Source organism: Oncorhynchus masou, chromosome 28 (assembly GCF_036934945.1).
Source record: "Oncorhynchus masou masou isolate Uvic2021 chromosome 28, UVic_Omas_1.1, whole genome shotgun sequence".
NCBI classification, from domain to species: Eukaryota; Metazoa; Chordata; class Actinopteri; order Salmoniformes; family Salmonidae; genus Oncorhynchus; species Oncorhynchus masou.
Genome location: NC_088239.1, coordinates 14050763 through 14073456, shown reverse-complemented (window position 1 = coordinate 14073456; position 22694 = coordinate 14050763). Strand labels below are relative to the sequence as shown.

Genomic DNA, 22694 nt, shown 5'->3' with positions numbered 1-22694 from the left:
ATGGAAATTACAGTTGATATGTGATGAAATACGTACTAGATTACGTTTTACCTAACTTTAAGTAATATACCGATGGGATTTACTAATGGTCTCACTTGGAATCATTTTGCATTAATTTATCAGTGGTGATAAAATACGTGGATGATTTGTTATTAGCGTCAAAAGACGGGAAAATAAACGTATATGAAAAATCACCACCTTGGTAAAATCAAATCAATCATATTTGGTGTTTTTAATATCTAAGGACAAAAACCTGGAATCAGGAAGAAACTATGCGTTCTGTGCATGGCTAAACTAATCTCGCATGTTCAGAAAAACGTAAGGGGTTTTCAGTTTTGATAGACATTCTATACCGTCATTCTCTGAAACTGCTAATACGCTTATAGAATTAAATCATTGTATAAGTAATACTATTGGCTTGCTGATTAAAAGGTAACATTGTGAATGCTAATGAAATGTACACTTTCTTTTCCAGAAAAAGGGGTTTCATTTTCTCTGGTCAAAATGTCCTTGGAGACTGCGATACTGAGGAAAGCAGTTAGTAATAGTCAGCCGCTTTAAAGTATCTGGATACGGCTATAAATGGAGTTCCGGATAAGTGAGGCTAGTTCCTGTGTGTTCCTAACCTATGGTTCACTCTAGTAGGTGCACACCTTATACCGCAAAGAATATGTGTTAGTGGATTTAGTTTGAAAGGGGTCATTTTCAATTCAGTTTCAAATTGGGTGAGCAGAAGGATTGAAATATTTATTTTTCTGAAAATGTTTTAAAACGTTTCTTAAGAAAAAGGGGAGTGGAAACATTTTAATGGTGTCAAATGCCCTGAACCCTAAGAATTTCCCGTAAAGACTGATCAACTTCACTGGAAATTGTTGGAACAGGTGGGATGTCATTATAAAATGACTAAGAAACACCAGTCTCTACTCAAAGTGTACAATTACTTTGAAATTCTATTATTTCCGTAGGAAAATTATGAAGGGATGTAATCTTAAATTGACTAGTTACTCAAATAGGTTTATTTTTATTTAACATGTGGTCATAGGAAAAATTATCAATTCCCTGGGGTTATGGTCTTTGTGTAAATACACACATGTGCTTTGTTCATTCTGCATATAGAAGGGAAGTATATGTTAACAGGGGATGACAGTTACTCCAAATGGTTTATGATATAAGTACTGGGATAATTTCATTTTGGGTTTCAACACAAAACTTGCAACATTGTAATATTGGAGTGTGGGTGTCTGCGAGGGTTATGTTGATAATTACATAATCTGAAACTCGTCTGAGAGATTGCCAGTAGAATAAGGGAGTTATCATGGAAGGTGACGTCAGAATGCTTTAATGCATAGGAGAGATATTTTTATCACAACAAGTGTGTGAGAAGCTCAAACGCAAACGCACCCTACTGGCTGAAGAGTGAGGGATAACTGTGTCTGATGGCCTGTGAACTATATCTGACATGCTGGAATGATGTGTGTTGAATTAAGAAGGTGGAATTTGAGTTAAAGTAAGCACCCGGGACTGTTATTCTGAATTTGGGTTGGACAATTTATACAACTTCTTAGTTATGATTTGGATATAGAACTGTTTAAATTTACTAGGCATAGGAAAGCTCTGGAAACTAATCCTGAGACAGGGAGGTTGACAGAATTGACAGAATATTAGATTAAGGGTTTTGTTTATTTTGTTCATTATGTCATTAGAATTTTAATGTTAAATTGTATTGATATAATTAATTGAATAAAAGGTTTATAGTCTGTTTCGCGATTACACCCAAGGATGGAGAAGAGACCACGTTTAATTACATTAGGAGTAGTGGTAATTTTTTGCAAATATGCAGTTATCATTTATTTATTATTTATTTATTTATTTAGAAAAAAAATCTCTTGGTTGGTCAATTTATTTTTGTTTTGAGGAACATAAGTGTATATTGTTCCTGAGAAGGGATAGATATAAATTGACTAAAATTGAATTGAGAATGGTTTAGGAAATTAGGAGTAGTGACTTATATTACATTTACATTTAAGTCATTTAGCAGACGCTCTTATATGGGAACTGCATTGGGGATCTGAGGGGATCATAAATGAAGGTTATGATAGTGGAGGGGTGTTGTTTCTAGAAACTATGTATATTATTAGAGAAGATACCTCACAGAAAAGGAAGGACAGCTGGCTGTGAAAAATGTAGAAATATAAAATATAGAGACAATTCTAAAAATAAAATGTAACATTATACAGATAATGGTAAAAGTGATAAGTGGTGGAATTCTGAACATTATAGCAAAAGTTTAAGAAACTTATGACTGAGTTTTGTTAGGATTGGATATTCTTCCAACTGGAAGACACTTGACTGATTACATGTTATTCTTACAGCAGTTGCTGTAGGGACCATAATTCGGCTATCATTATGTATAACTATATCAATGGCAGGAGGCAAGGTATTTGAGACAGAATGTTTACATAGGGCTGTTATTTAAATATTACAAATCCGTGATCTTGCTATAAGAAGAAAGTCTGTTGTCAGGAAATAACCCATGTGTTAGTGTGTATGTCCTCAGGAAAAAACAGCACATAGGAGGCCAGATGGAAGGGCATGGGCTGAATTCTGGAGACTGAGTGTACATAAAGATACACCAGGCTGGAGGTATACCATACAGCACCTGCAATGGTAAAGATCGCTATTGTTATGGCTCTCCTCGGTGGGTGAATAATTCTCACAAAAAGTAAGGTCCAGCTGAATAATGGGTGAGCTTGAAAACACCATGACAGAGGAACCAAGTTAGAGAGAAAGACTAGATTCCACTGTGATTCCACTGTAGACATACTGGGTTTGGTTTGGGAGCTACTTGTTTTATTTGTTAATGCATCATGTTAATGCATCATGATGTGAAAAAAGATAGATGTTAGGGTAGTTGTACTCTAAACAACATGTTGAAGGCATTGATGTGAAAGCATATACAGTGTTAAATTACTTCAAGAAGAGAAAGTGTTGATTAAGGATATGCATATGCTTATCAGTTGAAATGGAGCAGATGGAAACAAAATAAAAAATGACATGATTTGGGAACACCTCTCAGAACCTGGGGCCGAAAGAGGAAGACTGGGTAAAAGCAAGAGGAAGCTTATTAGAGCTTTTATTTTTGTGGAGTCCAGCAGAAAAGTATCCTGGAGGCATAGGGTCAGGTGAAGAGAGAGTGGGAATTGTCATGGTCTCAGATTTCGGTATTCGTGAATATATTTATGCATAACACATAACATTGTCAATACTGTTATGTTTTGTACTTTGCATTCCAAGTCTTATGTTTAGGAACCTGAACCAGGACGAGAGGTTCCACGTCTGATGATCCAAGGGGACCAGAGGGGCCTTGTCCAGGTGATACCAGGAGATCTGGTCTACATTCGAGTGTTCCGGAGAAAGTGGGATCAGCCAAGGAGAGAAGGACCCTACGAAGTGGCCAGAGCAACAAGAACGACTGTCCAAGTGAAAGGAAGTCAGACGTGGTACCATCTGAACCACTGCATTAGAGTCCCATCAGAAACAAGGAGACAACCGCACAGCGATAAGAATACGAGGATGCTGATTCAGCAGGCGGGAGCCCGGAAGGAGCAAGAGCAGCAGAGGAGATTGAGACGCCGGGGAGGAGCCAAGGAACCAGCAGACCAAGTGGAAGCCAGGATACGACAAATGCACTGTCTGCTGCACCCAGAAAAGGATGAAGGAGAGACAACACTGGAGAAAAAGCCTGCAAACAATCAATATTCTCTCCTGTGGGGCCAGAGAGTCCAGGGTTGGGGGAAAATAACATGCCTGCTACTCCTAATGACATACATGTTGAGGCAGACCTCCCTGACAGAAGCCCTCCACAGTGGGACCCCAAAATACCACCTACAGAATGGGAACAACTCTTCCCTGAAATCAATGCCTTTCCAAATAGAAGCCCAGTCCGGTCAGAGGAGGGAACTCCAGGGGAAGGAAGACAAAGGGAGACCCCACAAGAAGGAGGAGAAGGAAGAGTCTTGCAGGCTGAAGAAGAGGAGGATTTCCCCACAATTGACTTTTCAGCCATTGAATTGTCCCCGTAACAGACAATTGAAGTTAGAACAACAAAAGAATATTGACATTGCCATGACAAGAGCAACAGTAAACACTGGTACAGGAACAACAGACTCACGCACAATTAAGCAGTATGGTGAAAACAGGAAGAGAGGAGAGGAACCCGCTGAACAATCTAAGAAGACTGACAAGGTTAGCATTCCTGTTCCACCTCAAATCATAACAGAAACAGGAGAACAGAAGTCAATCTCAATCAAGAGGATCAAACCTCTGCCTGAGACTGCATTATGTGGATGGACACATCATCAGACAAAGGGAGAAGTCATCTGGGACCCGAAAGGATGTGACCTGACAGTAACCAAAAAAGAAGATGAGTGGTTGCTTACCTTGAATAAGATCGAACATGTTACTGGTGAAGAATTTATAGTTGAAATAGCAAGAACAAGGTTAACTGAAGGAAGTAGTGTAACTGTTAGAATTGGTCCTACGCCAATTCCTGAACAGGAGGAGCCTGTGACAACCAGAACAACGACAACAACAGTGGCAGCTGTTACAAAGATTACGGTAGTCACCACTAGGCTAATGTCTACTGCTCTTACCAAGCAGTCCACTGTACCCACAAAGAAACCTGAAGCATCAGGGTCAGGAGGGTTTTTTACTGACATTTGGAACTTTCTAGCAAACTCTAACAATCTACCTCGAGAAAAGGATATTGCGATTCCAATTGAGACTGTAACTCCAACTGATACTTTAACTCAAGAACTGTACAAGGACAAATCATTGAAGATATTAGTAAAAAATGAATGGTATAAATGGGCTCAATATACAGCATTAAAATTAAAACTGACAAATTGCCTATTATGTGCACCCTCTCCGCTGACAGAATTAGCGGTGGTACCTAATCCTTATGATTATAGGGACTGGGCTGACTTTAATAAGAACTTTTGTCATTTGAGTAGATCAGAAAGGCCTTATTGTACAGCTGAATGTTTGTCATATTTGGGTAATCCATCCTATCAAAGATATTACAAGCAAGCTGGCTGGGGAAAATGGTGTCAAGAATTGGATATACGGGTAGAACCACAAAAGTTAGAGGCCCCATATAAATATCAAATAGATTATCAACAACCGTATGAATGTTTTAACAGCACGAAAGGACAGAATGAGATGGGAAAGTTTAAAGATAAATGTGGAATCACATGGCACTTAACTAAGGACACAAAATGGAATGCAGACACTCCAGAAAGGGCTATTTATCAAGCAGCTGGTAGTTGGGAGGGAAAAGTATTTGTACATGACGATTGTCAAAATCAAACTCTAGCGCTACCATTAATTGCACCGTATGAAGAACAGACTATGGTAGTGGCAGATTTGTTCTGGGTATGTGGAGGGCAAAGGTTAAGGGCAACATTACCAAATGGATGGACAGGCCTTTGTACAAGAGTTAGGTTGATTCAACAGATAAGTGTCACTGAATGGGATCCTGGTGAGTCTAAGCAAAATACAAAAAATAGAGTAAGGAGGGAATATAAATCTGACCCCAAGGTCTATTTAGATGCAATAGGACAACCTAGAGGAGTTCCTAATGAGTACAAAGCAAGAGATGAGATTAAGTCAGGATTTGAATCAATATTCCTGTGGATAACACCTAATAAGAACTTAGAGTGGATTAATTATATCTACTATAACCAGCAAAGATTCATTAATTATACTGACTCTGCATTGACAGCTTTGGGAGAACAGGTAGAGGCAACCAGTAGAATGACATGGCAGAATAGACAAGCTCTCAATTGGCTCTTAGCAGAAAAATGAGGTGTTTGTGTCATGTTTGGAGATGAATGTTGCACCTTTATTCCCAATAACACTGCACCTAATGGATCTTTCTTTATTGCTATGGCAAAACTTAAAGGATTAAGAGCAGAAGTAAAGGCTAAAGCTGGGGTTGATGCCCATGTTTGGGATTGGTTGGACCTGACTTTGGGAAAGTGGGGTGCTATGGTTACTAGAATGGCTATCATGCTGGGAGGGGGCTTACTGGCACTGGGTATTGTGTTTTGTTGTGTTTTGCCATTGGTAAAATCTTTAGTGGTTCAGACAACAATCAAACAAATGTCGGCACAAAACGTTAATCCGCCTGTGGTAATTAATCCTGTACCTGGAAGCCCTGGCCATTATACCAATAAGTATGGAATGCCTTGCAATGCTGTCGGAGGACCTCTAGACTGTTCCTTTGGTAATCCTAATTGTCTATATGGGGTTACTCCAGGGGGTGGTTATGCTTGCCATGGGTTGTGAAAAATAAAAATAAAAGAGCACGTAGTCATCACGCTGTTCCTTTGTTGTGCTATGTAGCAGAAAGGGGAGTCTATTGTCTGTTAGGAAGCCAAATGTTTTGTGTTGTTTTGTGTTTATTTTTAATAAATATATATCCTTTCGTTTAATAAAAGTTAGTTTTGCCTTCTACAATAAGGATCATTGTTAACATGTTAGGTAACAGAGGGGATTCCGGTTACAAGTGTCTACGGACCATGTCCTTAATCTTCTAACAGGTCTGGTTATCTTTGATAATAGTTTGTTAGAGAGGTGTCTGCAAGGGAGGATCATGTTAAGATGTTTTATTTTAGAATGATGTCATATTGCTTTTATTTCTACAAACTGCATGAAGTTTAATTTAACAGAACCATATTCATTGTATCATTTTCTCTCAATTCTACATAACTGAGATAACCTCAGGCAAGGCTATGTACTACATGCTCATTGCTTTTTCACAGTATATTCATTTATTGAAAGTGGTTTATTTTTGTTTCCAACTGTATCTTTTACTCCTATTTGTGTTATTGATTGGAGAAGTTTGATCCAGTTGGGATGTGTGACATATTCATATTCATTTCATCTTCTATTTGTATGTATATAGTTGATGTTAATTTTGCCTTCATCCTTCTTGGTGTTCTTTACAGTGTTTATGTGAGACTGTTCAGTCTCAGAGGGGGAATTATGTTGGAGAGAACCATTGAGGAAAGCTCAGCATTGCATGTAGATAGGGTTGGCTGCTAGGCTGAAGTAGCAAGGACATGCACATTAAGAGAAGATGATATCCAGCCCATATGACACCCAGACCATACTCTATTTTTGTAGGAATACATTAACCAAGACCATACGTGCATTCATGACAGCTGAACGTGCTGTGGTCAGCAGGGTACAGGAAGAAGGATATAGGCAAGATAACTGATGACTAACACGTAAAACATAGGCATGCAGTACATACTTGTATTAAAGTCTACATTGAATTCAAAAAGTTCTTCTGAAAGTATTATATTTCTATAGACAGTATTATATTTCTGTAACAATTATCTACGACAGTATGTGATGTTGTGGCGTATGTAATTATTTCTCCACTAACAGGTGTTTCTCAGCGCCTACAGACCTGCCGCAGCACATTGAAACATGATGGCAACACTGATAATTTCGCCAGTCTATGGAATGCATAGAATTCACCCACACCTGCTTTTTAGAAAAGGCTTTATTTAACAAACACAGTGGAAATGAGGGCGGATCTTCAAAAGCACTTCCAACATGGAAATGGTTCTGGTTTTACAGTTCTTACGATCTTAATGTCTCTCCCTCTCTCTCTCTCTCTCACACACATACACACACACACACACACACACACGTAATCATGGGTATATAGGGTCTTCCTCATTCACTGCAGGTCCTCATCATCAAACGGATCCTCAAAGTCTGAGACAGAGAGACAAGTAGACAGAGAGAAAGAACACAGTGAGTTTCTGATGTGATTGATTGACAGCTCTATCTGCTGAGTGACATGATACAGTATATGCATGCTGAAGTTTGAAAACATTCTAAAATAGTAGTCCAGTTTGTAGTCTGACTCATGACAGGTCATGCAGTAGTACTGTAGGTCATTATTTAGTAGGTAATGCCTTAGGACTTTAGGTTCCCTAAGGATAGGAGAGGTTTGGTGTTAACAAATGTGCTGCTTTACAGGAGCTACAACCACTCAAAAGCCAAAAATCACTGACACCAGAGAAACACAGGGGAATGTGTTTTTCTGCTGGGTGAGCCTGAGTGCCTGTGTGATACGTGGTGTGTGTGAGTGCCTGTGTGATACATGGTGTGTGTGAGTGCCTGTGTGATACATGGTGTGTGTGAGTGCCTGTGTGATACGTGGTGTGTGTGAGTGCCTGTGTGATATGTGGTGTGTGTGAGTGCCTATGTGATACGTGGTGTGTGTGAGTGCCTATGTGATACGTGGTGTGTGTGAGTGCCTATGTGATACGTGGTGTGTGTGTGATACGTGGTGTGTGTGTGATACGTGGTGTGTTTGAGTGTGTTCAAAGCGGCAGGCTGGCTAGGTGTCCTGCTGGGTTTCAGTCTAACAGGAACCATAAAACCCTTTATCATCCCCTCTCCTCCTTTTCCTTCTCCCCCTCTCTTCTCCTCCTTTCCCTGCTCCCCTTCTCTTCTCATCTCCTCCTGACATTACTCCTATCCGTTCCCTACTCTCCTCTTCTCTCTACTCCCCCTCTCCTCCTTTACATCTTCTTTAAAGGGATACTTCGTTTTTTTTTGCAATGAGGCCCTTTATCTACGTCCCCAGAGTCAGATGAACTGGTTGATACCATTGTCATATCTCTGTATCTAGTATGAAAGAAGTTAGTGGTAGTTTCGCGAGCCAACGCTAACTAGCGTTAGGATGCTCATTGCCAAAAATCCTGAAGTATCCCTTTAACCATTCCTCCTGCAGTATCCCTTTAACCATTCCTCCTGAAGTATCCCTTTAACCATTCCTCCTGAAGTATCCCTTTAACCATTCATCCTGAAGTATTCCTTTAACCATTCCTCCTGAAGTATCCCTTTAACCATTCCTCCTGAAGTATCCCTTTAACCATTCCTCCTGAAGTATCCCTTTAACCATTCCTCCTGCAGTATTCCTTTAACCATTCCTCCTGAAGTATCCCTTTAACCATTCCTCCTGCAGTATCCCTTTAACCATTCCTCCTGAAGTATCCCTTTAACCATTCCTCCTGAAGTATCCCTTTAACCATTCCTCCTGCAGTATTCCTTTAACCATTCCTCCTGAAGTATCCCTTTAACCATTCATCCTGAAGTATCCCTTTAATCATTCATCCTGCAGTATCCCTTTAACCATTCCTCCTGCAGTATCCCTTTAACCATTCCTCCTGCAGTATCCCTTTAACCACTCATCCTGAAGTATCCCTTTAACCATTCCTCCTGCAGTATTCCTTTAACCATTCATCCTGAAGTATCCCTTTAACCATTCATCCTGAAGTATCCCTTTAACCATTCCTCCTGCAGTATCCCTTTAACCATTCCTCCTGAAGTATCCCTTTAACCATTCCTCCTGAAGTATCCCTTTAACCATTCCTCCTGCAGTATTCCTTTAACCATTCCTCCTGAAGTATCCCTTTAACCATTCCTCCTGCAGTATCCCTTTAACCATTCCTCCTGCAGTATCCCTTTAACCACTCATCCTGAAGTATCCCTTTAACCATTCCTCCTGCAGTATTCCTTTAACCATTCATCCTGAAGTATCCCTTTAACCATTCCTCCTGCAGTATTCCTTTAACCATTCATCCTGAAGTATCCCTTTAATCATTCATCCTGCAGTATCCCTTTAACCATTCCTCCTGCAGTATCCCTTTAACCATTCCTCCTGCAGTATCCCTTTAACCACTCATCCTGAAGTATCCCTTTAACCATTCCTCCTGCAGTATTCCTTTAACCATTCATCCTGAAGTATCCCTTTAACCATTCATCCTGAAGTATCCCTTTAACCATTCCTCCTGCAGTATTCCTTTAACCATTCCTCCTGCAGTATCCCTTTAACCATTCCTCCTGCAGTATCCCTTTAACCACTCATCCTGAAGTATCCCTTTAACCATTCCTCCTGCAGTATCCCTTTAACCATTCATCCTGAAGTATCCCTTTAACCATTCCTCCTGAAGTATCCCTTTAACCATTCATCCTGAAGTATCCCTTTAACCATTCCTCCTGAAGTATCCCTTTAACCATTCCTCCTGAAGTATCCCTTTAACCATTCCTCCTGAAGTATCCCTTTAACCATTCCTCCTGCAGTATTCCTTTAACCATTCATCCTGAAGTATCCCTTTAACCACTCATCCTGAAGTATCCCTTTAACCATTCCTCCTGAAGTATCCCTTTAACCATTCATCCTGAAGTATCCCTTTAACCATTCATCCTGAAGTATCCCTTTAACCATTCCTCCTGAAGTATCCCTTTAACCATTCCTCCTGAAGTATCCCTTTAACCATTCCTCCTGCAGTATTCCTTTAATCATTCATCCTGAAGTATCCCTTTAACCATTCCTCCTGAAGTATCCCTTTAACCATTCCTCCTGCAGTATTCCTTTAACCATTCCTCCTGAAGTATCCCTTTAACCATTCCTCCTGAAGTATCCCTTTAACCATTCCTCCTGAAGTATCCCTTTAACCATTCCTCCTGAAGTATCCCTTTAACCATTCCTCCTGCAGTATTCCTTTAACCATTCATCCTGAAGTATCCCTTTAACCATTCCTCCTGAAGTATCCCTTTAACCATTCCTCCTGCAGTATTCCTTTAACCATTCCTCCTGAAGTATCCCTTTAACCATTCCTCCTGCAGTATTCCTTTAACCATTCCTCCTGAAGTATCCCTTTAACCATTCCTCCTGAAGTATCCCTTTAACCATTCCTCCTGCAGTATCCCTTTAACCATTCCTCCTGAAGTATCCCTTTAACCATTCCTCCTGAAGTATCCCTTTAACCATTCCTTCTCTTATCCTCTCCTCTTTTTAATGATCACTTTCTAGGTCATGTGTTGCTGAGCCATAAACTGTTTGTCCCGTGGCTAACACTGCCAGATGGAAAACACATTAGCTACACTGTGTGTTGTTAATTTAAGTTTAAAGGGAAAATACATGTTAGTTTCTGTGAGACGGCCCTGTTGGCAAAGCAAACACACACAGAGCACTTTCATTAGACCCCTCCCTAGCCCACAAGATGCTTCTCTACCCAGTCTAGCCCAGTGTTCCCCCCCAACCTCTCCACCAGCACAGCTGATTCAACTGGTCAACTACTCATCAGCACTCGATTAGTTTAAATCACGTATGCTAGTATTGGAATAGAACAAATAAGTGAAATGGGATACTCAAGGATAGGTTTGAGAAACACTGCTCTAGTTTAGCCTCTAGCCCCACCTAGCCTCTACGCTGTGTGTGTGTGTGTGTGTCTGTCTGACCGTTGAAGAAGTCTGAGTGCACTGCTTTCTCATTTGCTGCCTGGTCCATGAGCAGACCGCTGCTGCCCCCTGCCTGAAGAATCAGACACACCCACACACAGGAACAATTTTAATACAATGTATGCCATTTAAGCCAAGTAAGGAATACACATCAGCTAGAAATCAAAGACAGTTAAGTCTACAGACAAAAGACAGTTAAGTCTACAAACAGTTTAGTTTTTTTAAACGGTCTGTGCTATAGCCTAACACCCATGAACTATCGCCTAGGGTTGATGTGCATTCCCGGTAATACACTCGTGTCCTCCGTGGACCGACACGTACATAAAGCATCCTTCATTCGTGGGAGAAGTTGAGGGCAAAAAAACCAACTAGTTAACGATAGAATAAATGCCTTTGCAGCCTGAATGTAGGATGTTTTATGTACGAGCCGGTCCACGGAGGACACGACTGTGTTACTGGGCATGCACATCTAGTTCTCGAAAACTCTCGGCAGCACTCTGCCTTCTCCATATTGTTTTCATCCCCCAGCTTCGCCCACAACTGGCTCATGTGAACTACAATCCCAACGCTGTGTTCTAACGTTTAGAAACGTCAATAGTCATCACTTGCGATTCGGCTTTCGAAACACGTCCCTCATTTTTGTTATTGTTGATATGAAACATAAAGTCATTATGCTTCCTAAACCGTACCGCAAGCGACGTCTGTTAATATTCAGACCGTTGGTGACTGATATACAAAACGGCTGCTGTTAATAACCGCTTTTTCTATCAGTCACCAACATAAGCTGGTTAGGTGGCTGGGTTAGCGGTGGAGTTACTGTAGCGAGGCTAGGTCGGCGATTCTCTCGTGTCCCCTGATGATTACTAACCTCCTCTAGATCCACAAAAGGCCCGGCGCCTTCAGGGAACATCTCGTCCACCGCTGGTTTCATGATAATTCCTGTTTTTGACTAGGTACCGTAATGAATATTAGCTAGCTGTCTAGCTAGATGTTCTCTGGCAACGTAAACAATAGAGACCGGACCCTTTTCCGTGTAACACCACTTCCTGCTTTGGTAACAGTATAATGCCCTGGACTTTCACAAGGAACCAACGGTCGTTTGGGTGTACAAATTGAAGCAAAGGTAGGCTACAGAAGATAGTCAAGTACAGCTACTACAGACTTAGGTAAAACTAGGTCAAATACGGTACAAACCTCCAGGTGATGAAAGGAGTTACATACCCAAGGATGGGAAATCTATAACTGATTGTAAAATAACGTTATCATTGTAAAAATTCCTCATACAAAATTCCTATTACATTTCAATCCTTGCAACTATCCACATCAAATATGGTAAATTATGACAATGAGATCCGATTTCTGGTCAAATTTAATTGATATTGCACATTACATTTATGTAACGTTTTATATTATAGCCGTTGGAATTCATGTTTTTTTCAGGTATGTGAGCCACGTTCATATATTTCATGATAAGTTAAAATACATTTGCTTATATAGCCTCATATTTTAAATTAATTTCAATACACAATATTACATAACCTCATGGGGCCTCTTTCTCTCTGTCCATCCCCTCTCCTCATTCTCCCCCTCTCTTCTCCCTTCCTGACCCTCTCCCAACCCTCTCTACTCCTCTCTATTCTCCCTCTACCCCCCCCCCCCCCCCCCAAGTGTTGGTGAGCATAGAATGCCCGGGCCATTTCGTTGATGTGCTTGTAGGCTCCAATAGACCTGAAGTACTCTACATAGTGCCAGAAATCTGAGGTGGTGTAGGGCCAGTAGGGGCCTGCCGGAGGCTCATCGTATGGAACTACAAACACACAGACAGAAACAAATTACAACACTCACTGACTGACAACAGCCCCAAGGAAGTCTACATAATATAAGAACCATGTAGATTCTATCAGTAAATGTTACAGAAGGTCTGTGTGTATGTACTGTAGAGGTCTGTGTGTGCGTGTGTCTATTTTACCTCCTCCAGGGGTGAAGCCTCTAGCATCTGTAGGAGGGAGAGTGAGAGAGATGGGAGATGGAGTTTAGCATTCTGAAAGCGTACCAAGTATTCCATACACAAAGACTCGATTGAGAGTCCGGAAAAATGAGAGTCCTCCTACGAGGACTCTGGGATACCTGCAGAAACTTCCGTCCTCCTCAAATATTATTCCTCACTGGGTTTACACGAACACACAAACACACAGTGCTCTTTGTACACATGCAGCATTCAAAACAGACCTCGCCTTATGGATGCAGCAATCTGTCCTAACTGAATACAACAGTTCGTCATAGTTATCTGCCATCTGAGTCAGTTATCTTCAATACTGCTTTCTTATTATGACACTTTAACATGGATTGCACATACAGCACTATTTACTAAACAATTTGACGTAAAATGCTTTACATCAACCCCGGCCTAAAGCCACGAAGAGCAAGCAGAAGGTAACATAAATGAGGGTATGGATTACAGGCAATATTCGCACTGAGCTAAAGGGTAGATCTGCCGTTTTCAAGGTGCGGGACTCTAACCCGGAAGCTTATAAAAAATCCTGCTTTGCCCTCCGACGAACCATCAAACAGGCAAAGCGTCAATACAAGGCTAAGATTGAATCGTACTACACCAGCTCCGATGCTCGTCATATGTGGCAGGGCTTGCAAACTATTACAGACTACAAAGGGAAGCACAGCCGTGAGCTGCCCGGTGACACGAGCCTACCAGACGAGCTAAATCACTTCTATGCTTGATTCGAGGCAAGCAACACTGAGGCATGCATGAGAGCATCAGCTGTTCTGGACGACTGTGTGATCACGCTCTCCGTAGCCGACGTGAGTAAGGCCTTTCAACAGGTCAACATTCACAAGGCTGCGGGGCCAGACGGATTACCAGGACGTGTGCTCTGAGCATGTGCTGACCAACTGGCAGGTGTCTTCACTGACATTTTCAACATGTCCCTGATTGAGTCTGTAATACCAACATGTTTCAAGCAGACCACCATAGTCCCTGTTCCCAAGAACACGAAGGCAACCTGCCTAAAGGACTACAGACCCACAGCATTCACGTCCTTAGCCATGTGCTTTGAAAGGCTGGTCATGGTTCACATCATCACCATTATCCCAGAAACCCTAGTAGACCCACTCCAATGTGCATACTGCCCAAACAGATCCACAGATGATACAATCTCTATTGCACTCCACACTGCTCTTTCCCACCATGACAAAGAAACACCTATGTGAGAATGCTATTCACTGACTACAGCTCAGCGTTCAACACCATAGCTCATCACGAGCTAAGAATCCTGGGACTAAACACCTTCCTCTGCAACTGGATCCTGGACTTCCTGACGGGCCGCCCCCAGGTGGTGAGGGTAGGGAGCAACACATCTGCCACGCTGATCCTCAACACTGGAGCCCCCCAGGGGTACGTGCTCAGTCCCCTCCTGTACTCCATGTTCACCCACGACTGCATGGCCAGGCACGACTACAACACCATCATTAAGTTTGCAGACAACACAACAGTGGTAGGCCTGATCACCGAAAATGACGAGACAGCCTATAGGGAGGAGGTCAGAGACCTGGCCGGTTGGTGCCAGAATAACAACCTATCCCTCAACGTAACCAAGACTAAGGAGATGATTGTGGACTACAGTAAAAGGAGGACCGAGCACGCCCACATTCTCATCAACGGGGCTGTAGTGGAGCAGGTTGAGAGCTTCAAATTCCTTGGTGTCCACATTTCCAAAAAACTAGAATGGTCCAAACACGCCAAGCCAGTCATGAAGAGGGCACAACAAAGCCTATTCCCCCTCAGGAAACTAAAAAGATTTGGCATGGGTCCTTAGAACCTCAAAAGTTTCTACAGCTGCAACATCAAGAGCATCATGACTGGTTGCAATCACTGCCTGGTATGGCAATTGCTCGGCCTCCGACCGCAAGGCACTACAGAGGGTAGTGTGTACGGCCCAGTACATCACTGGGGCTAAGCTGCCTGACATCCAGGACCTCTACACCAGAAGGTGTCAGAGGAAGGCCCTAAAAATGGTCAAAGACCCCAGCCACCCCAGTCATAGTCTGTTCGCTCTACTAAAGGCTTCTCAACAGTTTTTACCCCCAAGCCATAAGACTCTTGAACAGGTAATCAAATGGCTACCCAGACTATTTGCATTGTATGCCCCCCCAACCCCTCTTTTTTTACGCTACTGCTACTCTCTGTTCATCATATATGCATAGTCACTTTGACCATATCTACATGTACATACTACCTCAAATCAGCCTGACTAACCAGTGCCTGTATGTAGCCTCGCTACTGTTATAGCCTCGCTACTCTATACAGCCTGTCTTTTTACTGTTGTTTTTATTTCTTTACTGACCTATTGTCACCTATTACCTTTCTTGCACTGTTGGTTAGAGCCTGTAAGTAAGCATTTCACTGTAAAGTCTACTATACCTGTTGTGTTCGGTGCACGTGACAAATAAACTTTGATTTGATTTGCCATAGGTGCTGTCTGTCTCGTGTTCAGAGGAGTCTAAACTAAAGCTCACGGAAGAAATGACGGAGCACGATCCTGTTGTAAGATCACGTGTCCCCCCCAAGAAGCGTGCACACACACACACACACACACACATAACCCCCCTTGTCACAACCACACTTTATAGTGGCCACATCAGTACTTGCTGTTTGACTAAATGCTCAGGAGGGGGTAGCAGAGATTGTTTGTCCCAATTGCAATCTAAACACTTTTGCAGAAGAAAAGACAGTCATCAGTTTCACTTCAAAACAAAACTTTAATTACTAATATACAGACTACATGAAACCTTTACACCTAAACCTGTTCCTCCAGTTCCCTTACCTGTGAACATCTTTCTATGATGAGGATACTGCGTGTGTGTGTGTTTGCCCCTATAGGAACCGTGCCCAACCCTCAGAGAACTGACTCATGCTGTCAGCATTCTATTCATCCCACAAAGAAACCGTCACTATCGTTACATAGCTAGACATTTAATCATTCAAACTACCTTATAAACTAACAGATCTCCAACTACAGACTATAAAGTCTCTAAATATAAAATACATGTGATAGATAGTCTAAATGAGATGGTAGGTAGTGACATGTTGGATGATAAGATTATAAGACCAACTGTCAGTGTATATAAACTATTATAAAATGGGTGGTTTGAGCCCTGAATGCTGGCAAAACATGTATTTTTACTGCTCTAATTATGTTGGTAACCAGTTTATAACAGCAATAAGGCACCTCAGGGGTTTGTGGTACATGGCCAATATACCACGGCTAAGGGCTGTGTCCAGGCACTCCAGATGCGTCATGCAATACACCACACCCCCTCGTGCCTTATTGCTTAATTAGACAGAGAGGTGGACACTAGGTCTAGTATGTGATGGTCGTATTTCTGTCTGTATCTATAGAGGTAGGGCTCAAATGACATGTGGATAGAGCATTGGGAGTAGAGGGAGAAGTGTCTACGACGTTAGAACTAGGGAAGTGGACACATAAATAACCCTACAACCCTAACCGCTGACCTCTAAACCTCCATCTAGTCGCAGCCCGTTTGGTCAGTAACAGTCATCTTGAAGGTGTCAATGTTTTCTTTGGCCAGCAGCTGCCTGGCGTACTCTACTTCATCTGCGGGCAAGAAGCGGGAACGTCCCAGGATCCAAGCGTAGTCGACATGGAAAATCCTCAACACGTCAGTACAGCTGTACACCACCGCTCCACTCACATAGTCTGTACTCAGCACCCAGTATGGACTGTAGGGAGTGACTGAGAGAGGGTTGGAGAGGGGGAAGGGGAGAAGAGGTCGAGGGGGATAAATATTAAGACAGACTCAGAGTCACAGGGATGATGTCATTATCAGATTAACTGCCCTCTCTCACAGGCCATGAGTCAGAGCTGAATTCATCCAGGACACTAGAGTAACAAGACCTGTGCAACAGTAGACATTCAGTAGAGACTCAATAGTCATGGTAATATAGTTATAGAGAGTAGAGACTCAATAGTCATGGTAATATAGTTATAGAGAGTAGAGACTCAATAGAGTCCTGCTAACAGAGTTATAGACAGTAAGGACTCAACATAGTCATGGTAATAGAGTTATAGACAGTAGAGACTAGACATAGTCATGGTAATATAGTTACAGACAGTAGAGACTCAGTAGATACTCAGTAGAGTCATGGTAATAGAGTTATAGACAGTAGAGACTCGATATAGTCATGGTAATATAGTTATAGACAGTAGAGACTAGACATAGTCATGGTAATATAGTTATAGACAGTAGAGACTCGATATAGTCATGGTAATAGAGTTATAGACAGTAGAGACTAGACATAGTCATGGTAATATAGTTATAGACAGTAGAGACTCGATATAGTCATGGTAATAGAGTTATAGACAGTAGAGACTCACAGTAGGAGAAGCTGACTCCCAGTTTGGCTGGTTTTTTGGGGTCCTGGACCACTGCTGTCCCCTCCACAGTCCGCACCTTACCTTTACTGGAGGCAGAGATATACACTGTCACCACTTTTAGAAAAAACATGTCTATGAGAAAACAGTGCTAGCTTTCAGTTCAGGGAGGACAGTCGACTTCTAAATGTCTATGTATGAGGTAAAGTTTGACATAGTTGAGACACACTTAAACACTCACACATACACACGCATATAAATACTGACTAGAACTGGGAGTTGAGGACTCTGATGGTGCCGTCTCCCCTCAGAGTGTAATCGGCCTGGATGCATTTCCCTCTCTCAAAGAATGCTGGAAGTTTCGCTATCTCATACCACGTGCCCAGGTACTGATAAGGGTAGGAGAGGGGTTGTTAAAAATGTACGCTTTAAATCACAAAAAAGCTCTGTGTATGTGTGTGTTTGTGTGTGTGTGTGTTTACCTGCTGCAAGCTGAAGTTGGGCTGGACACTGGGGGTGGGGCATGGACCCCAATGGTATGTCTGGGCGGAGACCAGAGGGAGAAGGAGGAGGATCCAAAATATAGGAAACATTTTTCTTATGGGGGAAGAACGGTAAAGCCGTAAGGTATAGTACAGCTGTATGCCTATGAAGTACAGGTAACCTTAACAACAGGTTAGCGTGACTATCTGAAATGCTTTGCTTTACATTCCATCTGTTGTACCTTGACATGCCATCTGAGTGATTAAAGCCTGCAGACAGACTACATGACACCTGTACAGCTACACCTGTTCCTCCAGTTCCCTTCCTTGTGAACATGTTTCTATGCTACACCTGTTCCTCCAGTTCCCTTCCTTGTGAACATGTTTCTATGATGGGAATACTGTGTGTGTGTGTGTGTGTGTGTGTGTGTGTATGTGTGTGTGTGTGTGTGTGTGTGTGTGTGTGTGTGTGTGTGTGTGTGTGTGTGTGTGTGTGTGTGTGTGTCCCCTATGGGAACTGTGACCAACCCTCAGAATACAAAACATACCAGCCTCAATGACCTTCATCCTACATTGAAAACAACATTTCAAAGATGCCTGTGTGAATTAAATAGAAAGCTTTTCTCCTAAATCTATTAGATGGTTTGAAAAAAAATACAGGTCAAAACATAGTGTTATACTGTACACTTAATAATAATAATAGATTTTATTAAACAGACGCCTTTCAGGACGACATAAACACCTACTTACTCCACTGTAAGCTAGACTAGTCTTTATTTCAATATGGTTTGTTTACATTGACTCCACTGTAAGCTAGACTAGTCTTTATTTCAATATGGTTGGTTTACATTGACTTTTGCGACATTGACAAAGGAATTCAGCCAAATGTCATCACACAGTCACTTTACATTCCTATGTTTCAAGCATGCATCATTTTTTAGATTACATTTAAAAAAACGAACAGTTATTTGAATATTCAACAGTTCATAATAAGTTCTTACCAGTACGCTATTAACTTTATCTCATGAATTTCTAGACACCCAAATATGTTACATAATATATTTCTAAACAATACTTTTTCACCACCTAGAGACCTATAAGAGAAATATTTCTTACCTGTGCTCTTTTTACACACCTGAGGGAAAAATATTAGCTGCAGAAGTATGTATATTCAACAGAGTATATTTCCTAAAGTTGCAGCGATGCTTAGGTCTTGGGATGACAGAGAGTGAGTGTGTGTCTGTGTGTCTGTCTGAGTCATCACTGAGAGTGCACCCAGCACAAGGCAGGTGATTAGCGAAATTGTTGTCATGAGACGGTTTCCTCTTTGGGTGCATTCTGGGGAGAAAGGGCAGAGAGGGAGAGAAAGAGAGAGAGAGTCGATGCCCGCTGATTCAGGCTTTCGTCTCCTCTTATCGTTCTGTTACTGGAAAATCACAGTGAGTTAGGCCCCAATAGTCTTCAAATTAAGAAATAAAATAAAACAAATTGAATATAACTTAATTATTTCATAAGATAATGTACTTGTAGTTACTAAGCGTGTGTGTGTGCATGTTTGGTTTTACTATCCTTGTGGGAACCAGAAGTCCACAAGGATAGTAAAACTAGGAAAATTCAAGGTCCCCACAAGGAAAAATGCTATTAAAGGCTTAGGGGTTAGTCTACGGTTAGGGTAACAGTTAAGGTTCGAATTAGGGTTAGGAGTTAGGTTTAGGGGTTTGGGGTAAAGGTTAGGATTAGGTTAAGTGTTAGGTTAGGGAAAATAGGATTTTGAATGGGAATCAAATGTTTGGTCTTAACTAGGATAGTAAAACAGACGTTTGTCTGTCTGTGGGCCTGTGTGTCCCCTACTCGGATGGTATCGCGCCGTCCCAACCTTCGCTCTCTCTCCCCCGCTACTCTCTCCTCTTCCATCCTATCATCTCTTCCCTCTGCTCATACCTTCTCCAACCTATCTCCTGATTCTGCCTCCTCAACCCTCCTCTCTTCCCTTTCTGCATCCTTTGACTCTCTATGTCCCCTATCCTCCAGGCCGGCTCGGTCCTCCCCTCCCGCTCCGTGGCTCGACGACTCATTGCGAGCTCACAGAACAGTGCTCCGGGCAGCCGAGCGGAAATGGAGGAAAACTCGCCTCCCTGCGGACCTGGCATCCTTTCACTCCCTCCTCTCTACATTTTCCTCCTCTGTCTCTGCTGCTAAAGCCACTTTCTTCCACTCTAAATTCCAAGAATCTGCCTCTAACCCTAGGAAGCTCTTTGCCACCTTCTCCTCCCTCCTGAATCCCCCCCCCCCCTCCTCCCTCTCTGCAGATGACTTCGTCAACCATTTTGAAAAGAAGGTCGACGACATCCGATCCTCGTTTGCTAAGTCAAACGACACCGCTGGTTCTGATCACACTGCCCTACCCTGTGCTCTGACCTCTTTCTCCCCTCTCTCTCCAGATGAAATCTCGCTTCTTGTGACGGCCGGCCGCCCAACAACCTGCCCGCTTGACCCTATCCCCTCCTCTCTTCTCCAGACCATTTCCGGAGACCTTCTCCCTTACCTCACCTCGCTCATCAACTCATCCCTGACCGCTGGCTACGTCCCTTCCGTCTTCAAGAGAGCGAGAGTTGCACCCCTTCTGAAAAAACCTACACTCGATCCCTCCGATGTCAACAACTACAGACCAGTATCCCTTCTTTCTTTTCTCTCCAAAACTCTTGAACGTGCCGTCCTTGGCCAGCTCTCCCGCTATCTCTCTCAGAATGACCTTCTTGATCCAAATCAGTCAGGTTTCAAGACTAGTCATTCAACTGAGACTGCTCTTCTCTGTATCACGGAGGCGCTCCGCACTGCTAAAGCTAACTCTCTCTCCTCTGCTCTCATCCTTCTAGACCTATCGGCTGCCTTCGACACTGTGAACCATCAGATCCTCCTCTCCACCCTCTCCGAGTTGGGCATCTCCGGTGCGGCCCACGCTTGGATTGCGTCCTACCTGACAGGTCGCTCCTACCAGGTGGCGTGGCGAGAATCTGTCTCCTCGCCACGCGCTCTCACCACTGGTGTCCCCCAGGGCTCTGTTCTAGGCCCTCTCCTATTCTCGCTATACACCAAGTCACTTGGCTCTGTCATAACCTCACATGGTCTCTCCTATCATTGCTATGCAGACGACACACAATTAATCTTCTCCTTTCCCCCTTCTGATGACCAGGTGGCGAATCGCATCTCTGCATGTCTGGCAGACATATCAGTGTGGATGACGGATCACCACCTCAAGCTGAACCTCGGCAAGACGGAGCTGCTCTTCCTCCCGGGGAAGGACTGCCCGTTCCATGATCTCGCCATCACGGTTGACAACTCCATTGTGTCCTCCTCCCAGAGCGCTAAGAACCTTGGCGTGATCCTGGACAACACCCTGTCGTTCTCAACTAACATCAAGGCGGTGGCCCGTTCCTGTAGGTTCATGCTCTACAACATCCGCAGAGTACGACCCTGCCTCACACAGGAAGCGGCGCAGGTCCTAATCCAGGCACTTGTCATCTCCCGTCTGGATTACTGCAACTCGCTGTTGGCTGGGCTCCCTGCCTGTGCCATTAAACCCCTACAACTCATCCAGAACGCCGCAGCCCGTCTGGTGTTCAACCTTCCCAAGTTCTCTCACGTCACCCCGCTCCTCCGCTCTCTCCACTGGCTTCCAGTTGAAGCTCGCATCCGCTACAAGACCATAGTGCTTGCCTACGGAGCTGTGAGGGGAACGGCACCGCAGTACCCCCAGGCTCTGATCAGGCCCTACACCCAAACAAGGGCACTGCGTTCATCCACCTCTGGCCTGCTCGCCTCCCTACCACTGAGGAAGTACAGTTCCCGCTCAGCCCAGTCAAAACTGTTCGCTGCTCTGGCCCCCCAATGGTGGAACAAACTCCCTCACGACGCCAGGACAGCGGAGTCAATCACCACCTTCCGGAGACACCTGAAACCCCACCTCTTCAAGGAATACCTAGGATAGGATAAAGCAATCCTTCTCACCCCCCCTTAAATGATTTAGATGCACTATTGTAAAGTGGCTGTTCCACTGATGTCAGAAGGTGAATTCACCAATTTGTAAGTCGCTCTGGATAAGAGCGTCTGCTAAATGACTTAAATGTAATGTAAATGTGTTTGTTCTAAGGCCACAGCCCGTCTGATCTGAGGTCGACACCAATGGCCTCCTGGACACCATGGAGACGACTGATGACATCACTGGCAACAAGCGCGTGCAGGCAAGAATCGACATGGAACAGACCTAGGGGTGTTGGATTCCAAATAAGTCAATTCACATTCCAATTACAGCAGTCCATTCCAAGCAGTGGAGGCTGCTGAGGGGAGGATGGCTTATAATAATGGCAGGAATGGGGCAAATGGATGTATTTGATACGATTCTACCAATTCCGCTCCAGCCATTACCATGTGTGTAACGCCTGCTCCCACTCTTCCCCCCTGGTGCTCGAGGACG

General features: G+C 43.1%; 2 protein-coding genes across 2 annotated transcripts; both read right to left on the bottom strand.

Moving 5' to 3' along the window:
- Positions 1-7555: 7555 nt before the first annotated feature.
- LOC135517210 (COP9 signalosome complex subunit 9-like) lies at positions 7556-12391 on the bottom strand. The gene is made up of 3 exons (XM_064941310.1): positions 12200-12391; positions 11332-11404; positions 7556-7791 (listed from the first exon to the last, which is right to left on the bottom strand). The coding sequence occupies exons 1-3, from the start codon at positions 12260-12262 to the stop codon at positions 7754-7756; spliced, it is 174 nt and encodes a 57-aa protein (XP_064797382.1). The 5' UTR covers positions 12263-12391; the 3' UTR covers positions 7556-7753.
- Positions 12392-16084: 3693 nt separating this feature from the next.
- Positions 16085-19501, bottom strand: apodb (apolipoprotein Db). Its single transcript, XM_064941308.1, has 5 exons — positions 19337-19501; positions 18221-18335; positions 18006-18127; positions 17742-17827; positions 16085-17099 (listed from the first exon to the last, which is right to left on the bottom strand). The coding sequence occupies exons 2-5, from the start codon at positions 18329-18331 to the stop codon at positions 16873-16875; spliced, it is 546 nt and encodes a 181-aa protein (XP_064797380.1). The 5' UTR covers positions 18332-18335; positions 19337-19501; the 3' UTR covers positions 16085-16872.
- Between the last annotated feature and the right edge of the window lie 3193 nt (positions 19502-22694).

What these genes read in the sequence shown, in the direction of transcription:
- apodb (XM_064941308.1), bottom strand. Translation starts at nt 18,331, where the DNA reads ATGTTTCCTATATTTTGGATCCTCCTCCTTCTCCCTCTGGTCTCCGCC. An exon ending in CCAACTTCAGCTTGCAGCAG is followed by an intron (nt 18,128 to 18,220) that starts GTAAACACACAC and finishes TACCCTTATCAG; the next exon opens with TACCTGGGCACGTGGTATGA. An exon ending in GTCCTCAACTCCCAGTTCTA is followed by an intron (nt 17,828 to 18,005) that starts GTCAGTATTTAT and finishes CTCTGCCTCCAG; the next exon opens with TAAAGGTAAGGTGCGGACTG.
- LOC135517210 (XM_064941310.1), bottom strand. Translation starts at nt 12,262, where the DNA reads ATGAAACCAGCGGTGGACGAGATGTTCCCTGAAGGCGCCGGGCCTTTT. An exon ending in CTTTTGTGGATCTAGAGGAG is followed by an intron (nt 11,405 to 12,199) that starts GTTAGTAATCAT and finishes CTGATTCTTCAG; the next exon opens with GCAGGGGGCAGCAGCGGTCT. An exon ending in GCACTCAGACTTCTTCAACG is followed by an intron (nt 7,792 to 11,331) that starts GTCAGACAGACA and finishes TCTCTGTCTCAG; the next exon opens with ACTTTGAGGATCCGTTTGAT.